This window comes from Brachyhypopomus gauderio, unplaced genomic scaffold, assembly GCF_052324685.1.
Source record: "Brachyhypopomus gauderio isolate BG-103 unplaced genomic scaffold, BGAUD_0.2 sc264, whole genome shotgun sequence".
NCBI lineage: Eukaryota > Metazoa > Chordata > Actinopteri > Gymnotiformes > Hypopomidae > Brachyhypopomus > Brachyhypopomus gauderio.
Window position 1 is genome coordinate 1 of NW_027507085.1, and position 27,431 is coordinate 27,431.

General features: G+C 47.4%; 3 protein-coding genes across 4 annotated transcripts; 1 reads left to right on the forward strand and 2 right to left on the reverse strand.

The window, feature by feature from the left end:
• Positions 1-9: 9 nt before the first annotated feature.
• LOC143504339 (uncharacterized) lies at positions 10-11,394 on the reverse strand. 2 transcript variants are annotated; one of them, XM_076995887.1, is made up of 5 exons: positions 11,240-11,394; positions 3,851-3,944; positions 2,969-3,073; positions 2,302-2,379; positions 10-421 (listed from the first exon to the last, which is right to left on the reverse strand). In XM_076995887.1, exons 2-5 carry the CDS (start codon positions 3,888-3,890, stop codon positions 324-326), a joined length of 321 nt encoding a protein of 106 aa, XP_076852002.1. In that variant the 5' UTR covers positions 3,891-3,944; positions 11,240-11,394; the 3' UTR covers positions 10-323. The 2 variants fall into 2 exon arrangements, with proteins under 2 accessions (XP_076852002.1, XP_076852001.1); XM_076995886.1 differs by lacking the exon at positions 11,240-11,394 and adding an exon at positions 4,159-4,316.
• Positions 11,395-12,117: 723 nt separating this feature from the next.
• Positions 12,118-15,929, reverse strand: bxdc2 (brix domain containing 2). The gene is made up of 10 exons (XM_076995883.1): positions 15,752-15,929; positions 15,443-15,554; positions 15,281-15,324; positions 15,117-15,187; positions 14,973-15,022; positions 14,773-14,846; positions 14,608-14,658; positions 14,426-14,527; positions 13,958-14,086; positions 12,118-12,800 (listed from the first exon to the last, which is right to left on the reverse strand). The coding sequence occupies exons 1-10, from the start codon at positions 15,893-15,895 to the stop codon at positions 12,546-12,548; spliced, it is 1,032 nt and encodes a 343-aa protein (XP_076851998.1). The 5' UTR covers positions 15,896-15,929; the 3' UTR covers positions 12,118-12,545.
• Positions 15,930-16,366: 437 nt separating this feature from the next.
• On the forward strand, positions 16,367-27,071 carry fech (ferrochelatase). Its single transcript, XM_076995882.1, is given in 13 exon segments — positions 16,367-16,525; positions 17,051-17,159; positions 17,420-17,539; positions 17,669-17,817; positions 19,329-19,463; positions 19,882-19,988; positions 23,271-23,369; positions 23,575-23,682; positions 24,178-24,342; positions 25,064-25,123; positions 25,779-25,835; positions 25,837-25,860; positions 25,862-27,071. Coding segments are annotated over 13 exon segments (1,299 nt in total). The 5' UTR covers positions 16,367-16,476; the 3' UTR covers positions 25,979-27,071.
• Positions 27,072-27,431: the final 360 nt, after the last annotated feature.

A 27,431-nucleotide genomic window follows, 5' to 3' on the forward strand; every position in this document is an offset into this window, starting at 1 on the left:
CACACACACACGCACGCGCACGCGCACACACACGCGCACACACACACGCGCGCACACACACGCGCACACACACACGCGCACACACACACGCGCACACACACACGCGCACACACACACGCGCACACACACATACAGGGACATACTGTGTGCACGTCACACCATATTATAATAATAATAATGGCCTGTATTTATTAATCATGACTGAACCAGGAATTATGAACGCTCAGGAGGTCCAGTGGTGGAGAAGCAGCAGTACAGGGTGGGAGAGGAACCCGTGAGGAACCCGTCCCTCTGGACCACACACTCGCCTTTAGGGCCGAGTGTTAGCAGGAAACATCACCTGTGCTGGAGGGATTGGCAAAGTTGAAGGACAGGCCCGAACCCGCGGAGGTGGTGGTGGTCCCGAAGGCGCCGAACGGACCTGCACACAACAGGTGGTTACGAGGGAGAAGAGCCAGAGAGCAGAAAGCACCAGAAGAGGGTGAGAGGTGAGATGGTGTCCTGCCAATGGGCCGTGTTTCACGGTCATGCCTTACACTAGTACGCCCTAAAGACCCACAGGGGATACGACCGGTGTGAAAGGCCCAGCCCTCATTTTCATGACTGCAGAGACGTCCCAGATATTGAGTGTTTTAGTAATATGGTGCCTCACAATGTTAACTGTGCTGGAGAGGAAGGTTTGGCATAACGAAAGGCTACGTGCAGGGAGTGAGGTGAGGGGTCAAAGTGCAGGAGGTGAGTGAGATGAGGGGTCGACGTGCATGAGGTGAGTGAGGTGAGGGGTCAAAGTGCAGGAGGTGAGGGGTCGAGGTGAGTGAGGTGAGGGGTCAAAGTGCAGGAGGTGAGTGAGGTGAGGGGTCGACGTGCAGGAGGTGAGTGAGGTGAGGGGTCAAAGTGCAAGAGGTGAGGGGTCGAGGTGAGTGAGGTGAGGGGTCGACGTGCAGGAGGTGAGTGAGGTGAGGGGTCAAAGTGCAGGAGGTGAGGGGTCGTCGTGCGGGAGGCAGTGTCAGGACAGGGATCTACCTGCACAAGGTAGTGTGAGGAGAGAGGCCTACACCAGCTAGTGTCAGAAGTTGTCACGTGTTTTGAACTTTATGTGACACCGTAGTGCTTGACGTACGATGCAGTGCGTTACGTCATGAAAACAGGGGCCTGCCTCAGTGAGTCATTATGACAAAAATGTCACAGTTCATTTGCATCAACGACAAACTTCACAGAGGACGGTGATGATTTCTGGTTCCTTCACTAAAGTGAATGGCTACGTTCAAACACTGAGACAGATCTAATTACAGCGTACAGAAACCCCCACTGCAAACTGTAAACGCGATGGACTGCAGTACATTCGAAACAGACTAAACAAAACGGTCCATTGAAAAACATTCCAACGATGCCACGTGGTTGATCTGTACCGGTGCAGTATGGGTCTGTGGGTTCCCAACACCACCACTACACACAAACACCACCCAAGCAAACACAACGGTACAACGGCAGACTGATGGTTATAATAATGACGATGGTGATGATGATGATGATGATGGTGATGATGATGATGAAGATGATGAAGATAGCTCTAGAGAGACAGGTACCTGCACTGCCAAGGCTATTGCCAAAACTGAACACAGTAGCGGTGGTGGTGGGGGCCCCGAAGCCCCCCACGTTAAAGTTGACGGCCGCTGGGTTTGCGTTCAACCCGAACCCCCCGAAGCTAAACCCCCCCGCACTGGTGTTTACAGCACCCAGACCCCCAAATCCTGCCAGTGCAGACGGACATGAAGAGGGAGAAAGAACCAGAGCAATGTTAGTCATGTGGACGCAGGGCTGAGGAAGGAGAAACACGTGGGAAAACATGCACGCCCCAGCAGGAACCAACAAGCCCATCAGGACAACCTGGACTCTGGAGTTATTTCAGCGCCAAAAGTCAGAAAAAAATAGTTTCTTTTATATGTTACAAGTTGAACTACTTAACTACAAACAGTGTGCTGGTAAAGGGTTTCTTTTTAGGTTTTTAAACCAAGTCAAAATCAATCGGCCCTATAACAACCCAGAACATTGATCTCACTGGGAGAATGACAGTAAAATGTGTCAACAGCAATCGTGTCAAAAAGAGCACATGGGACACTCAAATCTGAAAACAGTGGCAGTTGGGCATTAGATTGGGCATCTAGCGAAATACAAACATGACTGATATGACTGATAAATTACATTTATGCATCTTAGCAAGTCAGATGTGCAGGCTGAAACACGGAGGCCTACCGAACAAGCTGCGACTACACGACACGTGTGACAAACAGAGGAACAAACCTGTGGTAGTCGAGCCAAAGCCAAAACCCGTGGAGGCAGGTGTCGTGGTGGCCGTCCCAAACGCCGGAGCAGTTAGACCTGGAAACCATGGCAACAGTTAACTACCTGTCTGTCACAAGGTTTTGATGGTGTGTCTGGCACACTGAGGTCTGTTGCAGGATCGCAGTTGAATGCACGGGTGTATTTCCGCCTGGCCAAAGCATGAAGCAAGTGTGCGGCAGGCGTGAGATTCTGACACATGAGATTCTCCCACGTGAACACTGAAGGTGATCACTGCTCAGCTCCTCCCACTCCTGCTTACAGCCAGATGCAAAGTGCTCATGGGTAATTTTTCAAAAAAAATTTTATCTTGCATTTCATGTATATGAATGAAGTTGACTCAAACAATAGATGTTCAAAAACAAAGTTTCTAACACTTTCAAAAATCCACCTTGATTGAACCATATTTACTTTCATGAACTACTTAAGAAAAGTAGCAGCCCTACACAGAGATTGCCTGGGATTAAAGCAAGAGTTTAAAAGATCAGCAATAATCTTTTTGGACAGATAGTGAAGCCTTTACTAGCAAACAGCCCCGGTTAAAAAAACAGCAGCATTCAGTATTATGAATGTAAAAATGATTCCTCACATGCAATGGTTAACTATATGGATGGACAGATGAACTTACTACCAAATCCGGATGAGGCGGAAGTGTTGGTACTGGTACCAAAGCCAAAACCTGTTGACGCTGTCGTTTTGGCACCGAATGAACCGAATGAAAACCCGGACGAGCCTTTATCGACAACAAACAAGACAACAAGACTTGTTTATGGACAACAAACAGAAGACAGTGGGGTAACGGATGCGCCAACAGATATGAGGATGGAGACCGTGGTTCTCCAGTCATGCTCATCACACACTGAGAGACGTGCACCACACAAGTCAAAGTCCACCTCATTTCACCGGCTCCGTTTTAGTAGTTTTTATTTCACCCACAATACATGCAGCAGGTATTCTGTTTTACACACGGCTATATCTAACCCAACATACCAATAACCACAATTATATGTACACCTAGATGCCTACACAAAGTCTTACTCCTCGTTTGCCTACCTATCTAATCATCTATCACACCACAGTGACATTTAGAGGATGATGACGGTAAAGATCTTCATAGAGCTGCATGATCACCTACACAGAACTTACAGCCACACTATGAGCATCTGGACCAGCTGGGGTTAAGACTGGACTATAGTCTTGTAGAGGAGTGTGCTGTACCCAGACATCCGGACCTTGGACCCTGGTTTGTTCTGAAGTGTTCAGTGTTGTATTATGTGTGTATTAAGTGTGTATTAAGTGTTTACAGTAACTAGGCACGAGCCTGGCGAGCTAACGCTAAACTCCACCCGCTAAGCTAGACATGCTAACGCTATGCTACTTCAAAATGACCACATACCTAAACACAGCAACAGGTTTAATAAAGTCACTCTCCCCGTGTAGAATTATAAGGTTGGTATCGTTGGTTTATGTGGAAAATGTTTAATTTGGTGAATGTAAGTGAAACACTTACTCGCGGAGTTGGAGGCGCCGCCGCCGAAGTTAAACGCCATGTTTCCTTGTCCGTCCCCGTGTGGCGTCCGGGCGGAAACGCGCCCGCTGAAACACTTGGTTCCGCGCCATGGACATCAGATATAACACATTATGGCCAGAAGAGTTAACTAAGCACGTTTCAACTTCAAAAATACACTTAAATACACATACACAGGGTTGCCAACTCTCACGCATTGAGCGTGAGACACACGCATTTGACCGTTTTCACACGCTCTCACGCCACACTTCCGATATCTCACGCCGAAAAAAAATATCCAGTTTATTTACCTCAGATCCACATATATGATTCAATACGTTACTAGTTCGCTAGCTCTGGCGCCATCCACCGGCGATATAACTGTGCGTTCACACCGAAAGCGATAAAATCGCTCTCCGTAGCCGAGTCGCCAGCATCGCGTCGCGTGGGGGCGTGTCCAACATCACGCCTGCATGCAGCACGTGACAGATATGCAAATTACGTTTTTAAAGCAGGACGCAGTATTTATTTTAATCTATTGATTACAGGACACACGATTATAAAGGAGTGCGTGTATAAAACATAGTGTGTGTATAAATCACATATAGTATATAAACCTAAAATGTTTATGTATTTTTTTTTACTTTTTACCCGTGACCCGAAGATCAAACAGGAATTTAAAAAATCATAACCAATAATAGGGTATACGCTAATTTATTGCAGATGTTTTTTTAACAAATGAACAGTATTCCCTCCAAAAATAAACATCGTAAAGTGCGGGACTTCCAGAGACAGCCACTATTAATCTCTCTTCCATTTTGCAATCGGAACAAATAATCAGTAGGAACCAAAGTCAGAGGTGCGGTTTCGGAGGAGGGTGCAAACATGCTTTCTGATTGGTAGTCGCCGCCGCGCGTCACTGCTCATTTACATAAAGTTGAGCCAAGCTCAACTTGTTCGCGTCGCTCGAATCGCTCACTTCGCGTCGCGTCGCTGGGTGTCGCTCACTCTCATTGAAAATGAATGACTTCCGGTCGCCGTGTCGCTCTCGTTGCTTTCGGTGTGAACGCACAGTTACACCATGGGTTAAAGTTCTCCGTCACTACGACGGATTTCCGTCATTTGATTTTTTTGGGGAAAAAATCCGTCAAATCATAATAAACACACGCGCGTGCTATCTGTTTTGTGGCCGAAATATGATTCTCACTGGCGCTCATCAGCGCTGGATGGATGACGGCGGTGTCATTTGATTGACTTGCGGTTCATTCCGCCTTCAGATTTGCGGACATTACGTAGAAAGGTTTTTACCCCCCTCCTGCCTAGCGTGACCGTAGCGCGCGACTCCGTACACCTGCGCGAACGGCGTCACATTCTTTTTGCAGTGTTGTCCGAAACGATATGTGGTAGTATAAAGAAACACCCCTCAAAAACAGGGGAATGAACATTTACCTGACTGTTATGTTTGGGTATCAAATAAATTCGAGATCAAGTTTCCAGTCTACTAACTTTTTATTCTTCCATCATTCTGACCACATCACGGTCCCTTCTCTCCCTATCTTTCTCTCACCCCCTACAGGAGGGGAGGGGTATTACATGACCGTATATAGCGTTACACATCATTACTATTGTAAATAGATATGCAAACACAACATCTCCCCTGTTACTCATAAAAGATTTACCATGTCATTATGAGCTTCGTTCCCGTATTGACCTACTGCATAGAACATGAAAACCTCAGGCATAACTTTTCCTGGCTTGTACAATCAAAGTAATAACTGTGAACAAATAGCTCTTGTAGAACCCACTCACTGAAGAATGTTAATACACTATAAGAACGGTTATAACTGAACCTATCAATAAGCATATTCAGAAACATTCACTAAAGCTTTTAGTAATGACAAACTCTTTTTTTTTTTCAGGGCAGCGATCCGCCTACACCCTTTACATATCTTCTTAATGGTACTATGTCAGCACATAGTCTTTAGTCCAAGTTGGTGGTTGTCTCACTCTCTGAGTGTTGTCTCTTTTCAGAGTCTCTGTAACAGTTTCTTCCGTTATAGCATCTTCTGATGACCTCACCGCGTTCTCGGGGCAGCGAGAAAGACGTGAAGCATTCCACCGTCTACCATCACTCAGTATAAAAGTGCTTAATCCAGTCTGCTGTTGCACAGACAAGGGCTCAGTGTATTGCCGCTCTCCTTTTCCCACATGAAAAGGCTTCCGTACTCGCACCTTGTCGCCCACTTTGAGGTTCGGAGGTCGTGCACCTCTTCTCTTGTCAGTGTAATGCTTACTCTTGGACTGTCGTAAGGCCACCCTGGCAGCGACCCGAGCATACCTCTCTTCATCTACCGCTGGTGGTAGGACGTGTAATTTCGTTCGCATGGGCCTGCCTCTCAGAAGTTGAAAAGGAGATTGACCAGTCGTCGCATGAGCTGTGGCTCGGTAATTGTGGAGCATGTTAGTCACTGCAGGCTTCCATGGTAGTTGGGTTATCTGCGCCGCTTGAATACAGTCCTTGAGAACTCTGTTAAAGCGTTCCACAGAACCGTTGGCCTGCGGATGGTAAACACTTGCTCTAATGTGTTTGATGTTCCGTTCTCTCAAAAACTCAGCAAAAACAGAGGACGCGAACTGTGAACCATTGTCTGTAGTAATGACACAAGGGTTTCCTTCACGTGCAAAAATAGAAGTCAGGAATGCAATGACAGTGTCAGTATTCGCATTTGTCGAAAAACCTACTTCTGGCCATTTACTGAAATAATCTACCAGGGTGATAGCAAATCTACAGTCATTAGCCCCACGTTCAAACGGACCCACGATATTGACAGCCACATGCTGGAACGGGCCTTCTGGAAATTCAACAGGCTGCATTGGTGCAGGAGCAGCATGGGCTGTTTTGTCACATGACTGACAAACTGTGCAAGACGAAATGACCTCATGTATTAGTCCATCCATGCGCGGCCACCAGTAAAGTTCTCTAAGGCGCTGCTTTGTGCGAACAACCCCTTGATGACCTTCGTGCGCCAAGTGCACAATTCTGTCTCTGAGGGCTTTAGGTACAACCAGGCGTGTACCTCGAAAGATCAATGGCGTGTCCACAGCCAGTTCATGTCGCACCAAGAAGTATGGCTGTAGCTCACTTGGAAGAGCTTTTTTCACTTTTGGCCATCTTGAGTGAATGACCTTCCGTACTTGTGATAATTCAGGACAATCTTCACATTCCGCCTTGAAGTCAGCCATGGGAAGTGCCGCTAGGAGTGGTGAGATCTCTGCTATCTCTGTGAACAAATCGTGTTCCAACTCCTCTTCTACGCTGGAGTGGTTGAGAGGAACACGTGAGAGAGCATCAGCCATGACATTGAGGCTACCAGGGCGGTACTGCACATCGTACTGAAAACACATGAGTCTTGCTGACCATCTTGCAATCCTCATACCAGCCCTATTCATACCTTTGGTATTGAGGAGAGTTGTAAGAGCTTGGTGGTCGGTACGTAAGGTGAACCTCTGTCCCCACACATAAGTTCTCCATCGCTCCACTGCCCAGACACAAGCTAGAGCCTCTTTTTCAGTGGTGGAGTACTTCCTCTCCGCAGTCGACAATGTGCGTGAAGCAAATGCAACAATGCGTTCACTACTATCGTCATGCAGCTGCGTTAGCACAGCTCCTAAGCCATAATCTGAGGCATCTGTGGTAACGAAAGTTGGTAATTTGGGGTTGTAGATGGAAAGTGCAGGACTTTTCAGAAGCATTGATTTCAGATTGTTGAAGCTTTCCTCTGCTTCCTCATTCCACTGTAGCCCGGCTTGTGTGTTTGCCCTGAGGAGCTCTCGCAGTGGTTCCACTAGAGTAGCATAATTAGACAGAAATCTACTGAACCAGGATGTTAAACCCAGGAAGGAACGTAGTGCTGCCATGTCTTTGGGAACCGGAGCATCAGCAATAGCAGTTAGATGGTCTGAACTTGGGCGTAGACCCTCTTTAGAAATGACGTGTCCTAGGAACGTAATGCTTGTTTGACTAAACGAGCTTTTGTCAGAATTAATCCGAAGGCCAGCATTTTTGAGACGTTGTAGAACCATTTGCAGATTCCCATCATGAACTTCCTTTGAAGAGCCATAGACTATAATATCATCTAGATAGTTCTGTACACCTGGAAGATCCTTCAGGATTGTTTCCATCATTTTTTGAAAAGCAGATGGAGCTGATGCGAGGCCAAAAGGAACACGTGTAAATTGGAATAGTCCATCATGTGTTATGAAAGCAGTTAGCTTGCGGCTTTCGAGGTGTAGAGGTAGCTGATGGTAAGCTGAACTCAGATCAATCTGGCTGTAATATGTAGCACCTGCCAGTTCAGCAAATAAATCCTCCATATGAGGAAGAGGGTAACAGTCCATAATCACACTTTTATTTGGTTTGCGTAGGTCAACGCAGAGTCGGAGACCCCCTTTCCGTTTCCTTGCGACCACAAGGGGACTCACCCATTCAGATGCATCTATGCGTTCAATTATGCCCTCCTGAAGTAATCGTTTTAGCTCTACCGACACCTCTTTGCGTACACTCAGTGGTAAACGCCTTAACTTTTGGCGGACAGGTTGCACTGATTTGTCCACTTGTACCTTGTGGATGAAGCCTCTCACACATTCAAATGTGGAAGATGGGGCAGAGTCAAGATTATATACTGTAGATTTTCGCTTGGCCACCGGTGGCGTATTCACAATGTGGTCTTCAATATCCTCAACTTTGCCCCCAACAATGTTGACATTTAGTGCTTTGATTAGATCTAAGCCTAATAATGGTGATCCACTTTTCACAATGTAGAATGAAGTTGAAATTTTGTGATTTTGACCTTTGATGTCAACTACAGCTGGTAGACAGCCAATCACTGGTAACTCCTGTCTAGCGTAAGTGAGTAATTTCACTTCAGGTTCCTTGAGTGTGCAATTAGCAAAGTACTGTTTGTATAAGCTTTCTGGAAGAATTGACACAGAAGCTCCAGTATCAACAATTAATGTTAGAGCATGGGAGTTTCCTGAAGGTGCTTCTATATTAGCAGTGCATGTGATCTTATTATATGTTGCTGCCACATGTTTAACATCACCTACATAGAGCACAGCTAGCTCTGGAATGACCACCTCCCTCACTTCGTGTACAGCAGATTTACAGACCTTGGCGAAATGTCCCTTTTTCCCGCAGTTGTTGCATTTTACTGAAGCAGCTGGACAGTTTTTGTCATTCGCCAGGTGCCTACCCGATCCACATCTGAAGCATTTACGTGGCTGATGGTCAGTTTTTGTATTTTTTCTGTGGTCTTGCTGTTTCCGTGGTAGGGATTTCCCTGAACATAGTCCTTGCTTCCTTCTAGAACAAGCCTGTGTAGCACCCACAGCCTGTACTAATGCAGTAGTGACTGGTTTCGCTGATGAGAGCAATGTAGCATCTTTCGTTGCTGACTCTATCTGGCACGCGATCGTTTGAGCTTTGTCCAGTGTGAGATCATCCTCCAGTAATAACTTGTCTCTTACCGTACTGAGATAAGCGTTAGAGATTAACTGGTCTCTTATCATCTCACTCTCCATTTGCCCAAACGAACATGGTGCTGCTAACGCTCGCAGCGCTGCAACATACTGAGACACGGTTTCCTCCGCCCGTTGCACACGTTGTCTGAACGTGTGTCTGCAAGCAACCACGTTAACTTTCGGCACAAAGTGTTTCTCAAGCGCAGCCATAGCTTCATCAAAAGTCGTACCTTGTTCTGGCAAAGTGTAGAACAACCGTTGTCCCTCAGAACCCAAACAATGAAGCAAAACGGCACGTCGTCTCGCATCCGGCCATGCATCTCCGGTAGCGTTTATAACTTGCATGTAGTTATCAAACATTTTCCGCCATGTAACGAACGGTATCGGCGGCTCACCCACGTGAGAAAGAAACGGCAGCGGGCTGGGTACCGAAGCGCTCATTCTCGTCGCCAATTTGTTATGTTTGGGTATCAAATAAATTCGAGATCAAGTTTCCAGTCTACTAACTTTTTATTCTTCCATCATTCTGACCACATCACGGTCCCTTCTCTCCCTATCTTTCTCTCACCCCCTACAGGAGGGGAGGGGTATTACATGACCTTATATAGCGTTACACATCATTACTATTGTAAATAGATATGCAAACACAACACTGACCAATTGTTGCATTAGTGCTAGAATTTATGCTAAAGTACTTTAAAATGCTTGAAAATGTAACTACTTCGTTTCACAACAAATATCTATCTGACTGAACAATTCTCTTGTATTACGTTGTAATTCCAGGACGAAACATGAGAGAACGTGAAGACGTTAAGATTGGGCGTTTTAAAAATAAACAACCATTAAATAATTTGATAAAAAGCGAATTATTTCGAATCATTTCGAGTATATGTATAAATATTTAACTTAATTAAATTTAACGTTGAAAACGTGTTGAAATGGACCTTGAAGGTGACGTACAAGTGCTTTAATTCCACCTTGTAAAGGTGTATGAACCCGGCAAACATGACTTAAGCCTGGTTTATACTTTCGCGAGCGACCGTAGCGCGCGGCTCCGCCCACCTCGCGCGACCCTGCGCGAGCGGTGTAGGCGTTTATACTTTCGCGAACGTCGCGAGCTGTCGCGGCGCGAGGTCGTGCACCTCCCGAATTTTGTAACTTCGCGCGCGCGCCGCGCTTCAGCGCGATGGACAAAGTCATGTTTGCCGGGTTCATACACCTATACAAGGTGGAATTAATGCACTTGTACGTCACTTTAAAGGTCCATTTCAATATTTCCCAGCACGTTAAACTTAATTAAGTTAAATATTTATACATATACTCGAAATGAATCGAAATAATTCGCTTTTTTTATCACATTAGTTTATGGTTGTTTATTTTCAAAACGCCCAATCTTAACGTCTTCACGTTCTCTCATGTTTCGTCCTGGAATTACAAGAGGCTCGTATTTGTTAACGTATCGTTTCGGACAACACTGCAAAGCCATAATTACGTTTGATGCCTGATGTGTATATATACGGTCTCTGGTCAGGTAAAAATGTTCTTTCCCCGGTTTTGGAGGGGTTTTTTATTCTCCACTGCCACCTATCGCCACCTATCGTTTCGGAGAACACTGCAGCGACGTTCGCGAAAGTATAAACGCCTACACCGCTCGCGCAGGGTCGCGCGAGGTGGGCGGAGTCGCGCGCTACGGTCGCTCGCGAAAGTATAAACCAGGCTTGAATCTGTGTCCATTTTACGTTCGCCCCCCCCCCCCCGCTCAACAAAATATACTCGCCACCGGCTCCAGGTTAAAATCTCACTCCAAGCGAACGTCAAAAGTTGGCAACCTTGCATACAAACATAATAGTAATTATCAGACAATCAACATACCTGGTATAAGAGGAAGAGTTTTACTTTAAAGAAACAAGCAACAGGTTGTTTGCTATTTCTTCAATGTGATGATTCCGTTCATACTTGATGATACAGGCTCCAATCTCAGTACCCTCCGCTGCAGTTTGGCACAAGCTCGTGGTTTCTAGTGCACCAGGCAGTAGGCTACTTGCGCTCCAGTTGTAGTGCGTCATTGTGCTAAAGCACCCCAAGCGTGCAAACCTGTAGATTTACCTCAGCACCTTCTGCCCACATCTCCAACGACGACAGAAGAATAACATCAACCACTGAACATGTTATAAAAAGTGTTTTCCATCAGCAGGGTTGCCAACTTTTGACGTTCGCTTGGAGTGAGATTTTGACCTGGAGGAGGTGGCGAGTGTAAATTTTGGCGAACGTAAACTGTATATGTGGATCAGAGGTAAATAAACTGGATTTTTTTTCGGCGTGAGATATCGGAAGTGTGGCGTGTGAAAACGGTCAAACGCGTGTGTCTCACGCTCAATGCGTGAGAGTTGGCAACCCTGCATCAGAAAGAGGAATGTACATGCTTTATGTTTGAATACCAATTGGAAACTAAAAGTAAAAACCATAAATGTCCTTTTATTTTATAAGCATTAATTAATTTTTTAGCACAAATAATATACTTAAGTTCCATTTAGTGAGGTGATTCAGCTCCATGAAAATATTTATCCTTCTCTAAATGTCATTGTGGTGTGATAGATGAATAGGTAGGTAGGCGTACGACTTTGTGTAGGCATCTAGGAATACGTATCATTTTGGTTATTGGTGTGTTGGGTTAGATATAGTGGTGTATAATTCACCTTCTTATTCACTGCGCTCACCCCCACTCCCCACAAAAACACTGAAGCCAGAGGTTCGGGTAAAGGTTTAATGTTCTTCTAGCAATAGTAACAAACATCAGCACGCGACCAACGCAGAGTTTGATATGAATCAGATCAGCTCACTCTACACCTGTACACAGTACAGTACAAAATGGGGCTTTAGGTTTCATGAAGTTCACACGTGGTGTTCCTGGGCTGTGACATTGAACAAAACCATCAAACTGAAAATAACATGCGTCACATACCAGGGGGAAAAATACAACGGAAGCCACAGTTTAAGGCCCTAAAGCCCACATTTTAATGTCCAGAAAGCACCCCCCCTCCCGAATGTGAAAGCAATCCCGTGTATCTTCATGGGGGACATGGAGAAGCAACCAGAGCAGCTTCTAGATTAAAGACACAGTAAGCTTGAAACCTTGACCTGGGGTCAGGGGTCGGGGGTCAGGATGGGGCTGCGACCTTCACCGCAGCCCCTTGCGTTTCAGCCGTGTCTTCATCTTCAGCTCCATCAGCTTCAGCTTCTTCTTCCTCACTGGAGCCGGTGCCTCCACCTCCACCTCCACCTGCTTCTCCTCCGCCGGCGTGGCGAACACGTCCTCCGCCACGTCACTCGGGGGCATCTCCTTCACCTCCTTCCTCTTCTCCAACTGCATCTCCTTCACCATCTGCTTCTCCTTCTGCTTGGCGGCCATGGACAAGCGCGCGATACGCCGGTACTGCACAAAGAACCAAGAGCACAGCATGAACGCAGAGACCAGGACGTGAAGCTTCTGAGGAGGGGACAGTGTTTACGGAGCTAGAACTAACCCGCACAGGGGCTTTAGAACCACACACACACACACACACACACACACACACACACACACACACACAGGGGCTGTAGAACCACCACACACACACACACACACACACACACACACACACACACACACACACACACACAGGGGCTGTAGAACCACCACACACACACACACACACACACACACACGCTGTAGAACCACCACACACACACACACACACACATACATACATACACACACACAGGGGCTGTAGAACCACCACACACACACACAGGGGCTGTAGAACCACCACACACACACACACACACACACACACACACACACACACACACACACACACGGGCTGTAGAACCACCACACACACACACACACACATACATACATACACACACACAGGGGCTGTAGAACCACCACACACACACACACACACACACACACACACACACACACACACACACGGGCTGTAGAACCACCACACACAAACACACACACACACACACACACAGGGGCTGTAGAACCACCACACACACACACACACACACACACACACAGGGGCTGTAGAACCACCACACACACACACACACACACACACACACACACACACACACACAGCTTCTATTCAGTAGCAGGTGGATGCCGTGTGGAACTGCTGTTAACACCCGTCTAGCAGTAACAATAGTGTGTGAATTTAGCAGGATGTGGCCGTCATGGATCATAATTACAGCAATGTAGCTCATTACCCTGGACATACTGACAACATGAACAGCACTGACGGGTTTGGGGACAGATAAAGAGTAATGTTGAATTGACCGGTTACAACTCATCTCCTGTTCAATGTTGAATTGACCGGTTACAACTCATCTCCTGTTCAATGTTGAATTGACCGGTTACAACTCATCTCCTGTTCAATGTTGAATTGACCGGTTACAACTCATTTCCTGTTCAATGTTGAATTGACCGGTTACAACTCATCTCCTGTTCATAATGACTTCCGCCTGAGCCATCAGATCCGAGTGTTTCATTGAGATCTCATCCCCAACTCCTTCCGTACAAGTGTTCAGTGTGCTACCTACCATGTTGGGGGACTGGAAGTGAGGGTTTTCATAGAGGGTTGGGCCACCGAAGCTGCCTTGGAATATTTTGATGAGGTTGAGGACGAAGCGGGGACCGATTTCCACGAGGGACGCGTCCTCTTCGATAATCTGGAGGACACATGACAACCAGCGTCAGGCCACACAGCAGGGGAGGGAGACCTGCACTGACCGGACACTGAAAGCAGATACACATCTGTAGTCCTACTACAGTGAACTGCCTCTCCAGAAGAGGGCGACTGCTTTAAAGTGGACACCCGCCACCCACTGCACTGCTGGACATCACTGCTCCTTAAGCCATATCCACACATTCACTTTACACTGATTAAAATATGAAATCAATTACAGGATCATGCCTCTCAATACCATCTATGCTTTATGAAAATAATGTTTTGCACACTTGTATTTGAATAGTAATTTTAATTGCACGAGTCTAAACCGTGTCATCACCTGGTAGTTTCTAAACCATATTCTGTTGTCCGTGATGGTGAAGGTGAAGACGTGGTCCACAAACGGTTGGCTCTTCGGGTGATACTGCGGCGTAGCAAAGATCTGGAGGAGAAACCACACGGGAACTACAACAACACTACTGTGACGAGACCAAACAATCCAGATTCTGCTAATATTGATACCTGTGTGAACAGCTCCTTCAGCAAAGCATAATGAGGCTCCTTATCAAACGCCTGCAAGGTCAAGGAGGAAACACGTGATCAGTGTGGATCACCAACATCAACGCGTGTTGTGAGACTGCGTATGTGAGATGTTACTGCCATCCGAGAGGAGGTTTCGTTCCTCACCGGGTCGAAGGAGAGCAGAGGTCTGGATCCCTTCAAGCAGTTCCCCGTCATCTTCAGCTCGGCCAGTGTGTGCACTAGACGTGAAGCGGGAGTGTGTTTAGACAGCGTCTCAGGACACAGGCTGCCTCACTAATAACACATTCTTCACGGTTTCAGAAGAGGGACCTAAGATGAAGAACCAAGAAATGAGAGAGACTCACCGTTCTGAACAAGGAACTTCGCTGAAGGCCCATGAGGAACATTGGAGATCCTGTGAAGGAAAATGATCACGGAAAGGTTAAATGTCCATTCCTAAAGTCTGGTCCATTCTTCGTAAACGACAGCGTTAAAGTCTCGGTGCTCACCACATGTAAAGATCCTGTTTTTTCTTCGCCTCAAAGAACAAACACTTGTTGCAGTTTTTGATTTCACAAACCTGCGCACAGGGAGACAGTTCAGTAATTCAAAGTGCTGCACAGGATTAAAAGAAAACAACTGGACTGCATGGAGCTAATATGTAAAGTCGTACCTCATTAACAACAAACAGCTTATCTTTCCTGTCCATTTTGGTGTCTGTGGGAGGAAAAGTACCAGAAAGATCATTTCTAACGCTGAACACTCCACACTTACACGGTGTGCTCAGGTGTGTCCAGGTGTGCTCAGGTGTGTCGTGGGCGTGGCTGTGATCTACCTGCTTTAGAGTGCGGCATCATGGTCCTGAGATCCTGCATCAAGTGTCTTGTTCTGAAGTCGATGCCTCGGGAGGAGAAGATAAGAACTCGCTCTTTGTTTTTCCACTTGCCCTGGAAGACGAGAAGACGAGACGCGCGTTGGTGAGCAGCAGACCGACCACAGACCACACACAGGCAGGCAGACCGACCACAGACAGGCAGACCGACCACAGACAGGCAGACCGACCGACCGACCACACACAGACAGACCGACCTGGTGGGAACGAGTCTGGACCGACACGTTCCCGGAGTAAAAGAGTGGGTGTTACCATGGAGACGGGAGGCGGCACGCTGACGACGCTTGTCTGCTCCGTCGGGGTTTCTTGTTTCTCTCCATTTTCGACGAATTTAACTTTTTTAGCCTTCTTCGCTCCGGCTCCTCTGCTTCCACGTTTTCTCTTGAGCGCCGCCATCTTGGTGAAAGACCCCCACGTGACGCCCCACGTGACGCACCACGGAAACAGGGCGGCGAAGACACGCCCAGCGCCCTCTAGCGGCCAGAGTGTACAACACACGCGGAGGAGACACACATTAATGTTGGGTTCACAAATATCTGTCTGACTGAACAGTTTTCCTGTTTTACGTTAACAAATACGAGACTCTTGTAATTCCAGGACGAAACACGAGAGAACGTGAAGACGTTAAGATTGGGCGTTTTGAAAATAAAGAACAATTAAATAATGTGAATAAAAAGCGAATTATTTCGAGTATGTGTATAAATATTTAACTTAATTGAGTTTAACGGGCTGGGAAATATTGAAATGGACCTTTAAAGTGCCGTACAAGTGCTTTAATTCCACCTTATAGAGGTGTATGAACACCACAAACACGACTTTGTTCAGTTAAAACTGGAGAGGTGCGCGAGCACGGAAGCGCGCAGGGGCGGAGCCACCGCGATGACGCCATTTTCGGCGCGCGGCTCGCGACGCGTTCAAGGGCCCAGCTCGTGCGCGGCGCGAGGACGCAGCAGTAGTTCATACACACAGACCCGGAGATGTTGGAGCTGATGAAGATGTTGGGCGGTGCGTGTCGGCTAATGCGCTGTAAGTCTCCCGTCTACTCGCTTCCTCCTTCAGCGCCGCGGGCTGCTGGTCGCGCTGGTGAAGTTTAACCGCGTTAATGAAGCGGTAGACCTGCAGATATAAGGTGTGCAGGCGGTTACAGATATCTTCATTTATCATAGGAGCTTCACATGTGCGATGTGTTCCTGGTGTTACATGTTGATGTTTGAACATGCACCAGTTGTCTGGGTGTGTGTTCGCTTCTTCTCGCCCCAGTTCACCAGTGTGTCATGATGTTTGGTGTTTGGTTGGGTGTACAAGTCTGTAGATGCGTTTGTAATTATTCACCTTTTATAAGTGGAAACACACCGCGTGTTTATAGTTAATTATGGTCAACATAAACAGCCTTTTACATCATGTTACATGTTACACAACGTTCTCGCCAAACTCGCACAGTCCAACTGCGCCACTGTGTGCACGCCCGACGCTACTGCAGTGTACGACGCTCTTGATGGTTTTTAATGCATGCATTTCGAGTGTATTGTTTGAAATGTCTTTTCTCCTCAGTGTCCAGGTGCGTTGGCCACGTTAGACTTTCCGTGAGCGTCAGACGTCAGTCTACAGTTACTGCTGCCGCCTTCACCCGGCCGCCCGCTCCAAATTCACAGGAAAACCGGTACAGAAAACTCCACTGTTTACCGACAGTGTGTCTGATAAGTTTATAAAGTCTATCGGTCTACGTCCTCTGAAGAAATGCGTTAAGACTGTAGCGGTGCTGTTTATATGTACAGACAACAGCTGCTAGAATGTATACCAGTAAAACTCAACAAAACTAGTTCAATAAAAGTTGTATTGAAGACACCCTGGTCCTCCCACACTATTGAAGATGAACCTGGAACCGTAACTCTGTCCTGACCGTGTCTCACCATGTTCTAGAAAACCCAAGACCGGAATTCTCATGCTCAACATGGGGGGTCCAGAAAAGCTTGAGGACGTGCACGACTTCCTGTTGCGTCTCTTCATGGATACCGACCTGATGCAGCTTCCTGTCCAGAGGTAAGAATGATCACACCGACCGACCCAGACCAGGGAAGCGTTTCCCTCACTCCCACAGGGACAGTGTGGCCGGTGCCGTTTGCACAGCTGTAATTCATTGTGTTTGTCCCTCTTTGATCTCCGTACCAGTAAACTGGGGCCCTTCATAGCCAAACGTCGCACCCCGAAGATCCAGGAGCAGTACAGTAAAATCGGGGGCGGGTCTCCCATCCGGGCCTGGACCACCACGCAGGGCCAGGGCATGGTCACACTCCTGGACCAGATGTGTCCAGACACAGGTGAGGACCAGGGCATGGTCACACTCCTGGACCAGATGTGTCCAGACACAGGTGAGGACCAGGGCATGGTCACACTCCTGGACCAGATGTGTCCAGACACAGGTGAGGACCAGGGCATGGTCACACTCCTGGACCAGATGTGTCCAGACACAGGTGAGGACCAGGGCATGGTCACACTCCTGGACCAGATGTGTCCAGACACAGGTGAGGACCAGGGCATGGTCACACTCCTGGACCAGATGTGTCCAGACACAGGTGAGGACCAGGGCATGGTCACACTCCTGGACCAGATGTGTCCAGACACAGGTGAGGACCAGGGCATGGTCACACTCCTGGACCAGATGTGTCCAGACACAGGTGAGGACCAGGGCATGGTCACACTCCTGGACCAGATGTGTCCAGACACAGGTGAGGACCAGGGCATGGTCACACTCCTGGACCAGATGTGTCCAGACACAGGTGAGGACCAGGGCATGGTCACACTCCTGGACCAGATGTGTCCAGACACAGGTGAGGACCTGCTGCACTTCTCTCTGCTTTTGTGTTTCATTATTTAGTGACCTGTAAATAGATGAAGTGCCAGTTTTAGATGAGTTCATGTGATTGCTTTATTATTTTTAAAGTGTAATTGTTCGTATTACTACTGGGAGGGGGGTTGGTGGGTTGTTAGAAATAATGTATTATTAAATACATTAAATACAAAATATTATTAAATACAATATAAATAAAGTATAAGTATAAACATCTTCTCTTTGCCCAGATATGGTTTGAGTCTTTTTGTTCTAATGCTGGTTGAGATGAAGGAACCAGTCTGAGACCATTTCTTTGTACAGAATCTGTCCAGGAGCGTCGGTGCTGTGGACAGTTCACTGTAGGGTAGATGCTTTGAAACGAAATGTCAGGTTGCGTAGTGTGATAGCACGGCCGCTCCTATGGACCTGTGAGAACCGTTACTGCAGATCTAAAGCAGTGTCAGTAGCTCTGGTTGTGAGTATATGTTATCAACACATCTTTCAGAACCGCTCTGTCCTTAGCTAAAACATTATGGCAAGTCATCTTGTAGCAAATAGCCAACTCTGATTAACATGCAGTGTGTCTGTGTGCATGCAGAGTTCTGTATGGACACATACGCATAAAAAAATAAAATAACACGTCTGAATACAATAAAACACATCTAAAGCCCTGGGTGAAAGAGGACAGTTGTGTTTCTATGAACATGCTGGGACACACACACACACACACACACCCCTCCCCTGTGTGTGAGGGAGGAGGTGGTGATAAAATGCTGACTACGCCCTTCTTGACCTCCCACAGATAAAACTCCGAGGGGAAATTACAACCCGTGTTGGTTAACTGACCCTAAAAGTCATGCAGTTAAGGAGAAATGGTAGAACCAGATGTCTAGAACATGTCTCCTCTAGAAAGTGGTCATAAGGCACAGAAGTAATAATAATAGTAATAATAATAGTAGTAATAATAATGTTTGTGTCTGCTGCTCCACCCCCACACAGCTCCACACAAGTTCTACATCGGTTTCCGCTATGTGCAGCCCCTCACCGAAGAGGCCATCGAGGAGATGGAGAAGGACGGAGTAGAGAGAGCTGTAGCATTTACACAGTATCCTCAATACAGCTGTTCCACAACAGGTACACACACACACACACACACACACACACACACACACACAGGCTGTGTGTTGGTGGCCCAGCAGCTGGGGTGCTTGTGTTGTGGGTGTTGTTCTTGTGGACCCGTTCTCAGCACTTCCAGGACCGGGCCAGAAGGCCCAACGCCCTGGACAGGGGCGGTAAATACGATTCCACTGTCCCACCAGCCCAGGGTCTCCCAAACTATGGTTCCTGTCTGTGTTGAGTGAGATCAGCTTTATTATTTCATGTTAATGGGGCATTTAGAAAAGCTGTGACCCTTAAGTTTTATCTTGACCACACAGAGCTCTAGCTGAGGGTCTGTGTGCTAATCGCAGGCTCCTTATCATTGGATCAGCCTTTAATTGTGTGTGTGTGTGTGTGTGTGTGTGTGTGTGTGTGTGTGTGTGTGTGAGAGCAGGCAGCAGTCTGAACGCTATCTACAGATACTACAGTAGCAGAGCAGTCACACCGAAGATGCGCTGGAGTGTGATTGACAGGTGGCCCACACACCCTCTGCTCATCGAGGTGAGTGTCCTTTCTGTTACCTACAGCTGATCTGGAATCAGCTCACATAAGCCCTATCACGGTGCCTTCTGCTGCGTTCACAGGGGTCCTGGGTCCATTTTTGTTGTTGTTTTTAACCCCACTTGCCCATATGAACCTGTTTGCATTTGAAGTGCACCATATTTTGAACAGTAGTTAGAATGTTGCACATTGCGTGTGGTGCTGTGTGAGGTCTAACGTGTGGGGACATCTGTGTGACCAGAAGAAATGACCTCATACCTGGAGAGACCCTCATTAACCATGAAGACATGAATCTATTACACGACTGTTTCTTGACAACTGTTTCTGGTTCTTTTTCTGGAACGTTTTAAAGGCAATGTCCAACGTTACAAATACTCCTCCTTACTCTGAGAATGTGGGTGTTTATGTGAAAAGCCCTGTGGGAACTAACATGAAACTGAGCATAATTGGATAGAATTGGATCGAAAGGTCAAAAAGTCAAACATTCACTAATCTGAGTGCAGTGGGGTTACACACTCTCACACTGGCAGTCAGCTGCTAATATAATCTGGTTAATATAATCTGCATGAGCTGCCTAGACCTGCCCTGTGTAGAGGAGGGTCCTGTAGTGGTCGGTTGAGGTTTATCTAGAGGAGGGTCCTGTAGTGGTCGGTTGAGGTTTATCTAGAGGAGGGTCCTGTAGTGGTCGGTTGAGGTTTATCTAGAGGAGGGTCCTGTAGTGGTCGGTTGAGGTTTATCTAGAGGAGGGTCCTGTAGTGGTCGGTTGAGGTTTATCTAGAGGAGGGTACTGTAGTGGTCGTTGAGGTTTATCTAGAGGAGGGTCCTGTAGTGGTCGGTTGAGGTTTATCTAGAGGAGGGTCCTGTAGTGGTCGGTTGAGGTTTATCTAGAGGAGGGTCCTGTAGTGGTCGGTTGAGGTTTATCTAGAGGAGGGTACTGTAGTGGTCGTTGAGGTTTATCTAGAGGAGGGTCCTGTAGTGGTCGTTGAGGTTTATCTAGAGGAGGGTCCTGTAGTGGTCGGTTGAGGTTTATCTAGAGGAGGGTCCTGTAGTGGTCGGTTGAGGTTTATCTAGAGGAGGGTCCTGTAGTGGTCGGTTGAGGTTTATCTAGAGGAGGGTCCTGTAGTGGTCGTTGAGGTTTATCTAGAGGAGGGTCCTGTAGTGGTCGGTTGAGGTTTATCTAGAGGAGGGTCCTGTAGTGGTCGGTTGAGGTTTATCTAGAGGAGGGTCCTGTAGTGGTCGGTTGAGGTTTATCTAGAGGAGGGTACTGTAGTGGTCGTTGAGGTTTATCTAGAGGAGGGTCCTGTAGTGGTCGGTTGAGGTTTATCTAGAGGAGGGTCCTGTAGTGGTCGGTTGAGGTTTATCTAGAGGAGGGTCCTGTAGTGGTCGGTTGAGGTTTATCTAGAGGAGGGTACTGTAGTGGTCGTTGAGGTTTATCTAGAGGAGGGTCCTGTAGTGGTCGGTTGAGGTTTATCTAGAGGAGGGTCCTGTAGTGGTCGGTTGAGGTTTATCTAGAGGAGGGTCCTGTAGTGGTCGGTTGAGGTTTATCTAGAGGAGGGTCCTGTAGTGGTCGGTTGAGGTTTATCTAGAGGAGGGTCCTGTAGTGGTCGGTTGAGGTTTATCTAGAGGAGGGTCCTGTAGTGGTCGGTTGAGGTTTATCTAGAGGAGGGTCCTGTAGTGGTCGGTTGAGGTTTATCTAGAGGAGGGTCCTGTAGTGGTCGGTTGAGGTTTATCTAGAGGAGGGTACTGTAGTGGTCGGTTGAGGTTTATCTAGAGGAGAGTCCTGGAGGTTCCTGTAGTGGTCGGTTGAGGTTTATCTAGAGGAGGGTCCTGTAGTGGTCGGTTGAGGTTTATCTAGAGGAGGGTCCTGTAGTGGTCGGTTGAGGTTTATCTAGAGGAGGGTCCTGTAGTGGTCGTTGAGGTTTATCTAGAGGAGGGTCCTGTAGTGGTCGGTTGAGGTTTATCTAGAGGAGGGTCCTGTAGTGGTCGGTTGAGGTTTATCTAGAGGAGGGTCCTGTAGTGGTCGGTTGAGGTTTATCTAGAGGAGGGTACTGTAGTGGTCGTTGAGGTTTATCTAGAGGAGGGTCCTGTAGTGGTCGGTTGAGGTTTATCTAGAGGAGGGTCCTGTAGTGGTCGGTTGAGGTTTATCTAGAGGAGGGTCCTGTAGTGGTCGGTTGAGGTTTATCTAGAGGAGGGTACTGTAGTGGTCGTTGAGGTTTATCTAGAGGAGGGTCCTGTAGTGGTCGGTTGAGGTTTATCTAGAGGAGGGTCCTGTAGTGGTCGGTTGAGGTTTATCTAGAGGAGGGTCCTGTAGTGGTCGGTTGAGGTTTATCTAGAGGAGGGTCCTGTAGTGGTCGGTTGAGGTTTATCTAGAGGAGGGTCCTGTAGTGGTCGGTTGAGGTTTATCTAGAGGAGGGTCCTGTAGTGGTCGGTTGAGGTTTATCTAGAGGAGGGTCCTGTAGTGGTCGGTTGAGGTTTATCTAGAGGAGGGTCCTGTAGTGGTCGGTTGAGGTTTATCTAGAGGAGGGTACTGTAGTGGTCGGTTGAGGTTTATCTAGAGGAGAGTCCTGGAGGTTCCTGTAGTGGTCGGTTGAGGTTTATCTAGAGGAGGGTCCTGTAGTGGTCGTGCTGGTTGAGGTTCTTGGTCCTATGTAGCTCCTGGCAGTGTGGACTGGGGACTTCTTCTCCTGATGGTTTGGAGGTTTCTCTGCCTTGTTAAAGCCATCTTTGCATTCTGTGACTTTTGTGAAGTTTATCTTGGTTGGATGGGCAATGAGATCCTCAGGATCCATCTCCAGTTTCCCTCCGCAGGTCTGAAGCAGAGGTTCCTTGCTTTGGGTATTCTAGGGCTGTTTTATTGATCTATTAATTTATTCACTGTAACCTCTGACCCCCTCTCTGTAACCTCTGACCCCCTCACACTCCTGTCTCCAATTTTCCTTCTCCGAAACATTGAGTTTTTTGTTTTATATGGAGCCATTTGTTAGCTGCGTCTGAGGTGCGTCTGAGACGGAAGTGGAGAGTTGAAGAACAGCCCATACTGGTGCTGCTGAAACCCAGATCACAACCACCTACCATTGAGCTGGATTAAAGTACAAATTATAGCTACTTAACTTTGTGCTTCATTAAAGGACCGATTATAGCCACCTACCTTTGTGCTAAATTGAGTTTATTAATACTTTAATTAATCTCTCTCTCTCTCTCTCTCTCTCTCTCTCCTCTCTCTCTCTCTCTCTCTCTCTCTCTCTCTCTCTCTCTCTCTCTCTCTCTCTCTCTCTCTCTCAGTGTTTTGCTCAACATGTGTTAAATGAGCTCGAGAAATTCCCTCCAGAGAAGAGAGACGATGTGGTCATCCTGTTCTCTGCTCACTCACTCCCCCTGTCTGTGAGTATTTGTACGCACATCTGTACAATCACAGCCCCACTCCAGTCTGTTTATGTTGTATGTGTTGTGCTGGTTCAGAGTGCTATAACACCAAACACAGACAGTGTGTGTGTGTGTGTGTGTGTGTGTGTGTGTGTGTGTGTGTGTGTGTGTGTGTGTGTGTGTGTGTGTGTGTGTGTGTGTGTGTGTGTGTGTGTGTGTGTAGGTGGTGAACAGGGGTGATCCGTACCCTCAGGAGGTAGGAGCGACTGTACAGAGGGTGATGGAGAGATTGGGCCACTGTAACCCTTATCGTCTGGTGTGGCAATCCAAGGTATGAGCCACCCCCTCCACTCGCTCCACCCACCCCACCCATCCTCTGCTGCTCTAAGGGCTTGTTTACTCACATTTCCCTGGATCGGTGTGTCAGGAGATCCGTCTTCATTTCACAGCAATAATGCAACAAAGCAGCTCCCACTGTTCAAGCAGGTTAAACTCCCCTTCATACTCCTGGATCATATGACACACTGCGAAAGCCCCAGAGGGGATCCATGTACAAACACTAGCAGACTGCCATCTTGTGGTGGTCTAGTGAAAGTGCACTTTTCACCTGCGATATACAATACATGGGAATTAGTGTATATTTGTATGAAAGTGACTAAAGACAGTGTGGTAGGCAGGGCTCTGCTCTCTGCAGGGGAAGTAGGATTTGTTCATTTGTGCAGGGATCCTTCTCTTATGTTTGAGTGTTTAGCAAGAAGGTTTTATTTACCCTGCTGTGTCAAATACAGAAAGACACACCGACCTGCTGCTACATGTGTGTTGGTAGGTGGGCCCCATGTCCTGGCTCGGCCCCCAGACGGACGAGGTCATCAGGGGCTTGTGTGAGAGAGGCAAGAAGAACCTGCTACTGGTTCCCATCGCCTTCACCAGCGACCACATCGAGACCCTGCACGAACTGGACATCGAGTACTCCCAGATCCTCGGAGAAGAGGTGCTGGCCGTGTCTGTGCTGGCCGTGTCTGTGCTGCTGTGTCCGTGTTTGTGAGTGTAGCACAGGGTCACCTCAGTTATGTGTGACTGGCAGATTTGGTCTGATCTGGATTGATCCGGTTTGGGCGAGTGTGATCCAGCAGACTGAGGACAGAAAGAGAAATTCAGAACCAGAGTAGGATGGAAGGGGATATACACTGAAAGAAAGAGGTGTGTGTGTGTGTGTGTGTGTGTGTGTGTGTGTGTGTGTGTGTGTGTGTGTGTGTGTGTGTGTGTGTGTGTGTGTGTGTGTGTGTGTGTGTGTGTGTGTGTGTGTGTGTGTGTGTGTGTGTGTGTGTGTTCAGATGAGCGAGCCTAACTAATGCCAGCCAGCTAGGAGCCCACACACACCCCCATTAACCACGGATCTATCAGAGTGGTTTCCTTACACTCGTTCTGCACATTGATCTGTCTATCTGTCTCTCCCTGCCCACCACAATCCTAAAGGCAGACCAGACATCGGTCAGTGTGACCCCCCCCTGCAGAATGTCATTCTTGATATCTTCACAAGGACGGCCATTTTCAGGAAGACCTTTTACTACAGTGTGTCAAAACACTGCTGACAATGAACAGCATAGCATGTGTGTTCACATGAACTTCCCCGTGGTGTTCTAACTGGGGTATGTGTGTGTGTGTGTGTGTGTGTGTGTGTGTGTGTGTGTGTGTGTGTGTGTATTTTCCAGTGTGGTGTTGAAAACATAAAGCGGGCAGAATCACTGAATGGAAATCCCCTGTTTTTCAAGGTAGGAGATGATGGAGTTCTGAATGAGATGGACCAGGGGGATTTGTGCAGCACATGGTTTGGTGTGATGTCACACCCCATGTGACTGTCTGGAACTGACATGTACAATACTTACTGTGTGTGTGTGTGTCGGGTGGATTAGAGTGGTCAGTGCTGGTCATTAGGGACTTACAACCAGGCACGGACTTCCAGAAGAGTTCAGCCCCTCTCTTCCTTTACACCCTTACACCCTTTAAGTCTCTCTCTCTCTCTCTCTCTCTCTCTCTCCTCTCTCTCTCATCTCTCTCTCTCTCTCTCTCTCTCTCTCTCTCTCTCTCTCTCTCTCTCTTCTCTCTCTCTCTCTCATCTATAAAAGCTAGTGTGGGGTTTGTGGATTCAGTGCTGTATTCCTCTCCTTTGCCTCCATTTATGCCTGAACAAATCATGCATGCATACACACACAACCTCCCCCAAGGGACCAATTTGTTGAGTCTACAATGGTGGGCGCTTTGTGATGAAGCATATGAGACATATGAGTTTATATGTGTTATAAACTGTTAGAACTGCTTTTTTATTCTCTATGATCAGTGATGTAAGCAAGCCATTATTAAACAAATCGTAGTCATTTGGTGTGGAACTTGAAACTGAACCCCCCCCCCCCCCCCCCTCTCCTCCAGGCTTTGGCTGACCTGGTGCAGACACACCTGAAGTCTGATGAGACGTGCTCTCGCCAGCCTCACCCTCCGATGTCCTCTCTCGTGTTAACCCCACCTGTGCCAAAGCCAAGGCTTTTTTTTACCAACCAGAAACTCTGACCTCTGACCTTTCACCTCGAGGAGAATCTAATAACACTCACCCAATTTATAAAATAGGATAAAGAAAGAAAAAAAAAATGTACCCCAGGCCTCTCAAACGCAACAAATCCGTCATTAGCATTAACAGACCACGCCCACGTCTGCCACGTCAGCAGCCAATGGGAAGACCTCGTTCACCAGTCACCAGCCCAGATGGCTGTAGGGGCGGAGCTTCTAGAAGAGGGGGGGGGGGGGGGGGGGGGGTCTGCTGCTTGCTCTGTTCTCCCCCCCCCCACTTGTCTTTTCTCACTCTTGGTTTACTCTCTTCTGCCACCTACTGCTAGGGGGTGTGAACTTCACTCACACTAGATGACCTCTGAACTCTGCTGTGCGGTTTCAGCTCAGACCCAAGTGCAGGTTTGGTTCTGGTATGGGAAGATGGCGTCCTCTAATCGGTCTCCAGCAGTCACCCAGAAATGCTACGATAAAGGTTGCCAAATATTACAGTTGAAATGGTCAAAACTGGGGCTGTAACACAAAAAATGAGCTGTAACACGATTGGCCCTCGCAGTGACAAATAAGGACTCCTCTACAAATAAGGATTTCTTTTGATCCTTTTTTTTCTTCCAATTCATGCCTGTTTCGCCTATCAGCAAGTTTGCCTTCCTAAGCCACACCCACCGACCCCACAGGGTTCAGGTGAGCACATGCTTCCTCCCAGACCAGAGACATCGTGACGCTGAACTCCTCTCTTATTCATCTTTTTTTCTTCTGTTTGGGAAGCTCCCTCATAACCTGTCTTGGGCCCGTTATTGCCCCCTGGTGGCCATGACCAGACAACACTCATGTCATGTGCCTGTTCTCACTGCTAGATGCCATGGATAAACATTGGCTTTGAAAGTGCTTTAAGTTGTACCAACAACAAACGCAATACCATTTTTTTGTAGACTCTAATGCACTTGAAAGTGGTGTGTACTATCTTTATAATTTGTATTGTGTTTTTAGGGGTTTGACATTAAAACAAATAAAGGAAAAATCTATGTGAATGTCGGGGTGACGTAAGACGGTGACGCAAGACGTTTATTTGATCAACTCTGCAAGTCTATTTCTAACATTTTGTTTTGATTAAAGTAATTGGTCTTCCACCTTTGACAATAAGTCCATCTTTCAGTAACAGATCACGTCTTGTTTTTCAGTCTGTCTGTCTCTGTCCCCATGTCATGTTTTCTCTCTCTCTCTCTCTCTCTCTCTCTCTCTCTCTCTCTCTCTCTCACTCTCTCTCTCTCTCTCTCTCTCTCTCTCTTCTCTCCCCCGCTTCCCTCTCCCCTCTCTCCCTATGGGCATGTTCAAGCTACTGTTGATTAAGCTGAGAGAAATTGGTTGTCCTGGACCCAATAACTCCATAGAGGACTCTTTTGTGTGAGAGACTGTGTGTGTGTGTGTGTGTGAAGCTCCAGGGGCCAATGGGAGCCTCCTGGTAATTGAAAAGTGTGGCCGCTGGCTCTGGGTGAGTAGTGTGACCTCTAATGAGAGGAG